This window comes from Durio zibethinus, chromosome 19, assembly GCF_047325235.1.
Source record: "Durio zibethinus cultivar Kanyao isolate XHJ-2024 chromosome 19, ASM4732523v1, whole genome shotgun sequence".
Lineage (NCBI taxonomy): Eukaryota > Viridiplantae > Streptophyta > Magnoliopsida > Malvales > Malvaceae > Durio > Durio zibethinus.
Genome location: NC_143180.1, coordinates 19,022,148 through 19,030,625, shown reverse-complemented (window position 1 = coordinate 19,030,625; position 8,478 = coordinate 19,022,148). Strand labels below are relative to the sequence as shown.

The following is an 8,478-nucleotide window of genomic DNA, read 5'->3' as shown; positions in this document are numbered from 1 at the left end:
TTTTACTCAAGGGTGTTAAAATAATTTTTAAGATTAATTAAATTATTATTTATAATAACATTGTATTATTAAATATGCCTAAAATAATTTACACCAGTAGGGGTATTCATTCAGTTGGATCAGTTAATTTCGAATCAAATTATCTAAAATTGAATTAACTGAATTATTTTATTTTATTTTCGTTAACCGAATCAAATTTATGAATTTCAAAAATAAAACGATCGAATTTCGTTAATTTGGTCGGTTCGGTTAATATTTTTGGTTAACCAAATAATAAATACATTTAAGTTAAATTATATTTTAAACTCTTAATTTCTCATATTTAAACAAACTAAGTAAAAATTATTCAATAAAATATTCAAATACTAAAGAATAATATTAAAAACTCTAACAAGTTATGAAATTAAGTAATTTATTTTATATATTTTTTATTTTATATTTGAATTATGTTATATTTCGGTTAATCCGATTTTCGAATCAAATTAACCAAAAATCAAAATTTTTCTAAAATCATTTTTGTTAATCGACCAAAATTAATTCAATGGTTGACCGATCAACTAAAATAAATCAATTTAATCTGTTAATTTGATTAAAACCAAATTATGAACACCCCTATACATGAGGCCCTTGTTGAAAAACCAAACTCATTGGTTTTCCTATCTCCTTTTTTAAGGCACAAATCCATCATTCACATGGGGAAGCATCTGGATGGCTCGGGATATCATATTCTGCTGTTACAACTGCAATGGAAAAGGAAGATGGACAAGCAGACAACAAGTTTTGACACAAGATATGGAGGGCGGATGTTCCAAACAAAACTAAAGTGTTTGGTTGGAGATTAAAGAATGGAATTCTACCTGTTTTTAGCGACCTCAGGAAATCGAAAATTTAAGCTCAAATGATGTATCCAACATGTGGTCAACAAGGTCAACAGGAAGAAACAGTGATGCATGCCTCAGGCTCTAATCTAGCAAGGTAAGTATGGGAATGCTGTCAATGTGGATGATGCCTGGAAATGTGCGAACATGAAGCGGAAAAGGGATGGCTGTCCAATGTATCAAGTTGGATTGGTAGCTGGTTTGGCGATTTGGCGTAGCCGGAACCTAGCAGGTAAGAGCAACGTGAGCAGGAAAGCAGAGGAAACAGCTGCCTTTACTGCCAAATATCTGGAAGACTATAAAAGGGCCAAGGTAAGCATTACAATTAACTCTATGGGATAGGTAGGTAGATGGAAAGCACCCGAGGAAGGTTTATCCGGAATTGGTGTGGTGATCAGGGATGAAACTGGATTTGTCTTAGGGACATGCTCAACTACAGAAAAACGAGTCAGAGATCTATAACTGCAGAGCTTTAGCGGCAATTAAGGCCATTGTAGTCACAAAGGATATGGGATTCAAGTCTGTAATTATTGAGGGAGATGCACTAAGCATTATTAATCAGCTAAACTCAGAAGCTCAAAACTTTTCTCTGATAAACGATGCCGAGCTAGTCAGTTATGAATTCCACCAGTTCAAAGCTGTTTACACGAGCAGCACACAGACTTGCAAAATATGCACTTTCTTTGAGGAGTCCTATTAGATGTTATTGGGTAGAGGAATGCCCTCCCATCATTTGTGATCTAATGAAAATTACATTTAACAAAAAAAAAAAACTTGCAGGAGGCAATTCAACATTTTAGGAGATGCATCTTTGTCAACACAAAATTCGCCATTAACAAGGTAATCAGATTCCTTGATTACAGGGAATTCTCCACCTCCAATTCTCACCATCCTTAAAACTCTATTTCAAAATGAAATGTAATTAGAATACAACAATAACAATTTACTAATTCAGGACGAAAGAAAAGGTGCATCAATAAATATCATTTGTTGCTACAGCTAAAAATCTATGATTCCAAGACTCAAGCACAATTACTTCTACCATATCCATTTCAAGATCCGCCAACAGTTGGAAGCAGAAACTCTCCCCACCATTATTTGGTGGTTTAACTTTATGAATCTGAACTATCCAGTTTGGGACTGCTTAGAATATTTACTAGCAGGTACACATTATAAATCATGTCTAGATTTATTGCAGCAATGTTGATTGAGAGGAGATTATTCCATATTAACACTTTGATAGCATTCACAATTTCTGAACTAATGCACGAAAAGATTCACCTGTTGAATCACTAGACAATATATCCACTACCATGGCTACTGTGGATACATCTGCAGAAAATCCTTTCTGAACCATTTCATGAAGAATTTGTATTGCCCGCGATATGTCATTGTTGTGAAAACATCCTCGGATCATGGTATTATAAGAGCAACTATTTCGCATGCAACCATCCACTTCCATTTTCCTAAACAATTCATATGCTTCATTCAGCAGCCCTTCTTTACAAAGTCCTTTGATCATTGTACTATATGTGTAAACACTAGGGTGTACCCCTTTGACTGTGAGTGCATAAAATAATTTCCTAGCAACTTTAAGTTGGCCAACTAGACACAAGCCATCAATTAAGATATTATAGTGGACAATATTAGGTTCTAACCCACTGCTCTGCATTGCACGAAAAAATCCCAATGCCTCATTAATATGACCATGCCTGCATAAGCCATACAACAAGGAAGAGTAAGCGATTGTGTTTGGTACTAGACCATAAGCATACATTTCTTTGAAAATTTCTTGTGCAACAGCAAGTCTCCCAATTTGTGACATGCCGTTAATAAGAGTGCTGAAAGTAACAACATTAGGGATTAATCCATTTTGAGTCATTTCATGAAAAAGTTTCACTGCCTCATCTATCCTTTTAGCTTTACAATATCCATTAATAATGATATTGTAACTAAATACATCAGGTGTGCAACCCTTATTGGTTATCGAATTGAATACTTTTCTAGCCTCGTCCATTTCACCTCGTAAACAATATCCATCCATCAATGAATTATATGTAACTATATTAGGCTCAATTCCTTGTTGAATCATTCTCTCAAGAATATCTTGAGCCTCTAACACCCTGCCCTCTTTACAAAGTGCATCAACCACAACACTATAAGTGATTACATCGGGTTTGCAATTGGCAGCCACCATTTCATTGAATAATGTTGTAGCTTCTTTCCATTGACATGAATTACACATGGCATGAATTAAACAATTATAAGAGACAACATCAGGTGGAATTCCTTTACCGCTCATTTCAGAGAAAAGCTTCAAAGCCTCAGTTACATGATTGTCCTTACAAAGGCTGTCGATTATGATGTTGTATGTTATAGTGTTCGGTGCACAGCCTCTTTCTTCAATAGTCCTTAGCAGTCTAACAGCACGAGTAGTTTCACCTATTTTACAAAGACCATTCACTATCGTATTATAGGTAAATAAGGTAGGCTGACACCCTTCTCGAACAAAAACGTCATCAAACAACCTCACAGCTTGAGCTACATTACCTCCAATGCAGAGGCCATTGATTAAAGTGGAAAATGTTATAACATCAGGTTCAATGCCCAGCTTCAACATTTTCCCCAAAACAGAAAACCCAAAATCCATACGATGCAAGCGGCAAAAACAATTAACCAAGATGTTGAGAGTATAAACATTGTGATGAATTTCTAGTAATTCCATTTGTCTCCACAGAGAAATAGCAATTTCATAATGCCTCATTCTAACAATGGCTGATAATAATTTACCAAATTCAACAATACAATGGTAGGGATGGGTACGAAGCATGTGATTGAACAAAGCCAAGGCATCATCAATTTTATCAAACACATACTTGGATTTCTTGGACGGGGTGGTAGAGAAGTAAGAGTTTTGACAATAAAAGAGAGGGCTTTCCTTATTTAAAGCATAAAAACAATTGAAGAAAGGGAGGGGAAGAGAATTCAGAGATTTGGGGTTACCCAATTCCAAACGTTGAAGAAGATCAATGGCGGAAGAAGAAGGAAGAGAAGCGATTTTCCAACACCTCATCATCATCATATTCACCAAACAAATGCAAAGCTCCGATTCTTCTTCAACACTCCGATCTATAACAATATATTAAATTCGATTTTTGTGGATTAAGCCTTCTTTAAGTTTTCTTTTTAAATGGCAAAGAAAAAATTTTAACAAGATTCCAAAAATCACAAAAACAATAAAAAAAATCAAAACTTAATTAAAAAATAAATTAAAGCACTAACAAATATGAGATTAAAACATTTTTATTAAATAAAAACTAAAATAAAAATGTTGCTAACAAATATGCATTTAATCAAATACAATGAATTAAATATCATTCAATTATTAATTTTGTGATGATAAAAATATAATATATAATTATATTAATTAATTATAATGTAAATGTTATAATTGTTTTTTATTTTTATTCTTATATGTTATTTTAATAAACTATATATTTTATTAAAGATATTTTATTTATATTATTATTTTGATAATTTAAAAAATAAGAGCATAAAAATAATATACTTAATTGAATTAAATAAAATAAAATTGAACCCAAATAGTATGTTATTTTCGAATCTCAGATCGTCATTGTGTGTAATTTCTTATGGGTTATAAAAGAATTTCATGGCAGTTAAAATTATGAATTTTTAGATGGTTACTTGTGTGTTCTTTAGCAAATAATAATAATAATAATAATAATAATAATAATAATAATAATAATAATAATAAAGCTTTTGAAATATAAAAATATAGAATCCATGAAAATTATATTCATTTTTAATTTTATTATTTTATAACTTTTAAAAGAAGAAGATTCAAAGTCAATTTTTTAATAAAGATATAAATATATTGATTTTTAAATAGAATATTTAAAAACTAATTTCATATTTTATCTTACATTTTATTTTATTAAAATAAAATTTGAAAAAAATTAATTAATTATATCAATTAAAATATATAAAACATATATATTTGTTTAACCTTCTTTGGAGCCCTAGCAAAAGGTAATCCACCAATCCCTCTGACCGCATAAAAATAATAATTTGTTTGTTTGAAAATAAAATACACTCAATGCATCTATATATAACAATTTCTCCTGTATGGATTATTTTATAATTTATCATATATTAAATTATTTTTTATTACTATTACTTTGTTGCTTAATTACATTAATATTTTTTTATGAAATTTTAATTTCTATTTAAAACTTTACAAAATTATTGTCTTCAAAAGATCTTTCTTAGGTTATCAACGGCCAAGGTTCTTCCAATCTTCTTTTTTTTTTTTTCAAAGGTATTTCAAGCAAAAAAAAAGAAATCTAAAACCATTAGTGTCAACTACGTCATTGCCTTTCACGAGCCACCCCATGACCAACACGTGTCCTTTACAATCTTAAACGACACGTAGTTTCAATAAAAATGTGAAAAGATCCGTTTGATTAGAAGAATATTGAATTTTAGAAAAAAAAATGTAATACTCAAAAAAGTAAAATTTTTATTTGATTTTTAAACTATTTTGTATTTAGATTAATTCGTCTGATTGAAAAGAATTTACGTTTATTAATTTTTGTATAATTATTATAATCTTTTTAATAACATTTTTTTATAATCTTTTATTTTATTTTATTAATAATAAATATTCAAATGATAAATGTGTCTTTAACAACAAATATATATATATATATTAATTGATTGTTGTTTTAATTTATAAAATATCATTAATTAAAATATTTGTTAATATAATCATCTTAATTATTAGTTTTATAATTTATATAACATCATCAAATAAGGCATTTATTAACATAAATGCCTTAATTGACAACTTTATATTATTTAAAATATTATTAATTAAGTTGTTTGTTATTTTAAATGCTTTAATTGATACATTTCCTTAATGTTTTGAATATAGCATCAATTGAGGCATTTATTTAGGTGAACGCCTTAAATGAAATTTGTTTATTTATAAAACATGATAAATTAAGATATTTTCTATTATGAATGCCTTAATTGATCTAAAACGATTCATATATAAATACTATATTAATTAAGGTGTTTTTCATTATGAACGTTTTAATTTATTTTTTTTTATAATTTATAAAATAAATCAATTAAGGCATTTGTGTTTATGAACGCCTTAATGGATCATCTTTTTTATTTTTTTTCATAATCAATTAATGCATTTCTAGGGTTGAATGCTTTATTTGTTCAAATCAATTTAGGCATTTTAGGGAGTGAACACCATAATTGGTTGGAAATTTTTATCAAATATGGCATTTATTGTTAAAACCACAACAAGTAATGCAAATCAGATAATTAGATATCAGATAGTATACATACCTTTTTTAAAAAAAGAAAACAAAGATAAATTTAACAAATCAAAGATTAAATAATAGATGTTGAAGCTGAAGTTGCTTCAAATAAAAAAGTATTTACTTTGAGCTTAGATATGTTGAAATAAAAATTAGAAACATATTGGTTATTGAAACATGATGAAGACATCAATTAAGGTGTTTTACATATAGAAAAACCTTATTGAATGTATAAAATATAAGTTCTTCTAAAGTCAATTAGATCTTACAATGTTCATATTATTAAAATACGATTTACAAGACGAAAAACAAAATTTTAATATGTAGCAATTAAAACATTTGAAGGAAGAAATGCCTTAATTAATAATCAATTAAGTCATTTTTTTCATTAAAACACTTTAATTAATAATCACTTGAATTTTTATTAAACTATGATTGAAAATCAATCATGTCATAACACAATCTTCGAGACTTAAAATAAAATTTAATGTGGTAACTAAAGCATTTTTTTTCTTGAAATGACTTAATTGATAATTTGACAAATATGGCATTTGAAAGAAAAAATACCTTAATTAATGATCAATTTATACGTTTCTTCCTTAAAACACTTTAATTGTCACATATTAAATTAAAAATAAAGCAATTTTTTTAAAAAAAAAAAACTACACTTGAATTTTAGACTTACTTTTCAAAAGGATGACGGACATGTGATCAAATTTTTGTTTAAGTTAAATTTGAAAATAAGATAATTTTTTTTCTGAAATCTTAGAATATCACAGGGAGAAGTTGATTTCTAATTTCGAAACTTTTGATACTGTTAAAAATATTATATTTTCCTATGTAATCAGATTATCTTGAACCAAATATGAAAAATAAAATATCTATCATTAAGATTTCGAGAGAAAATTTGTAAATTTCTCTAAATCAAACGCATTATAAGTAATTTTGGTTAACTTAGATTATGTTGGACCCATGTTACCTCTTCCAAGTCACACAAGATTTTTTCTTTTTTCTTTAAATTTTTGTCCCAAATAAAATGGCTAAATTATACTTACGCCATTATAGAATATATTCTTTTCAAATAACATCTTATGATATTTTCAACACTCAAACATTTTGAGATTTCAATTTGTTATTATCTATGTTCTATACTAATAAATGTCTTTAAATAGAAGTTTGTATCACAAGTTAAAAAGAACTTATTAATTGGGTAAATTATTTAAACATTAAAAAAATCATACAATATATATTTATACATATTATATATATGAGAAATGTTAATTGGTGCTTATTGATTCTAATTAAGTTTATATTCACTTATTTCTTTTACTTATTTATGAATATAACGTTTAAATCAATTCTATCTATTTGTTTTTTTTTTTTTTTATGAAGTTGCATGCTACATGGTATAAAAGTTAAAAATAAAACCATATATATATATATATATATTTTAAAAGACCAAATAATTTTAAATACATACTAACTAATACATTTTATGATAAAAAAAATATTAAACAAACCAAACAAAATCAATAAAAAAGTTGATGGAATAGATTTTGAGATCTAAAGATTCTAAAACGACAAGAAATCTTTTTTGCCACTAAGACAAATTTCTTCGATTTTTTTTATTGGTAAAGCAAATGACATATTTTAATTTGGTTAAAATCATAATTTTTTTTTCAAGTTTTAGAATTAAACTGGTTATTGATAATAACCAAAGCAATTAAATCAATTTTGACATACTTTGACCCATGTGTTATTAATAAGATTTGAACCTTAATATTTGTGCTTATTCTTAAAACATTGATTATTTAAATTAGGAATGATTTATCCTTAAAACATTTATTAGTAAAATTAAGAATGAATGAGTTATTTTATAATTAGATATCCTTAGTCGCTCTCAATTGAATAGGATTAGCCGATTAGGGAAACTTATAATTGTGTTTAGTTAAAAGAAAAAAAATAGATTGCCCATCAGCTTTGAGTAGTGACCTTTAAATAACAATATTTTAGTATTAAATTTTAGTTATATATATTTTGATGAATTAATTTGATTGATGTAATTCTTGTTAACATTCATTATTTATTCAAAATGCAAATTTAATCTTTCTTTATCAATTTGATTTTGATTAATGATATACACAAAACATTTTGATTTTTTGTGGGCAATTGCTCTTTTTTATTTATGATTAGAGTTTGAGTCAAGTTTTATAATAGATACTTATATTATATAAATTTAAAATATT

At 27.2% G+C, this 8,478-nt stretch overlaps 2 protein-coding genes across 3 annotated transcripts; one reads left to right on the top strand and one right to left on the bottom strand.

Annotated features, from left to right (window-relative positions):
• The first annotated feature begins 431 nt into the window (after nt 1–431).
• LOC149513490 (uncharacterized) lies at nt 432–1,599 on the top strand. Its single transcript, XM_089748759.1, has 2 exons — nt 432–1,190; nt 1,300–1,599. The coding sequence occupies exons 1-2, from the start codon at nt 1,026–1,028 to the stop codon at nt 1,576–1,578; spliced, it is 444 nt and encodes a 147-aa protein (XP_089604885.1). The 5' UTR covers nt 432–1,025; the 3' UTR covers nt 1,579–1,599.
• Nucleotides 1,600–1,727: 128 nt separating this feature from the next.
• On the bottom strand, nt 1,728–4,117 carry LOC111309608 (uncharacterized). Of its 2 annotated transcripts, none has more exons than XM_089748757.1 (2): nt 2,537–4,117; nt 1,728–2,344 (listed from the first exon to the last, which is right to left on the bottom strand). In XM_089748757.1, exons 1-2 carry the CDS (start codon nt 3,958–3,960, stop codon nt 2,125–2,127), a joined length of 1,644 nt encoding a protein of 547 aa, XP_089604883.1. In that variant the 5' UTR covers nt 3,961–4,117; the 3' UTR covers nt 1,728–2,124. The 2 variants fall into 2 exon arrangements, with proteins under 2 accessions (XP_089604883.1, XP_089604884.1); XM_089748758.1 differs by having other exon boundaries at nt 1,728–3,320; nt 3,882–4,115.
• Between the last annotated feature and the right edge of the window lie 4,361 nt (nt 4,118–8,478).

Coding starts and splice junctions, on each gene's coding strand:
- LOC111309608 (XM_089748757.1), bottom strand. CDS start 3,960: ATGATGATGATGAGGTGTTGGAAAATCGCTTCTCTTCCTTCTTCTTCC. Junction 2,345..2,536: donor CGTGCAATGCAGAGCAGTGG/GTTAGAACCTAA, acceptor TGAATTGTTTAG/GAAAATGGAAGTGGATGGTT.
- LOC149513490 (XM_089748759.1), top strand. CDS start 1,026: ATGAAGCGGAAAAGGGATGGCTGTCCAATGTATCAAGTTGGATTGGTA. Junction 1,191..1,299: donor AAGACTATAAAAGGGCCAAG/GTAAGCATTACA, acceptor GATTTGTCTTAG/GGACATGCTCAACTACAGAA.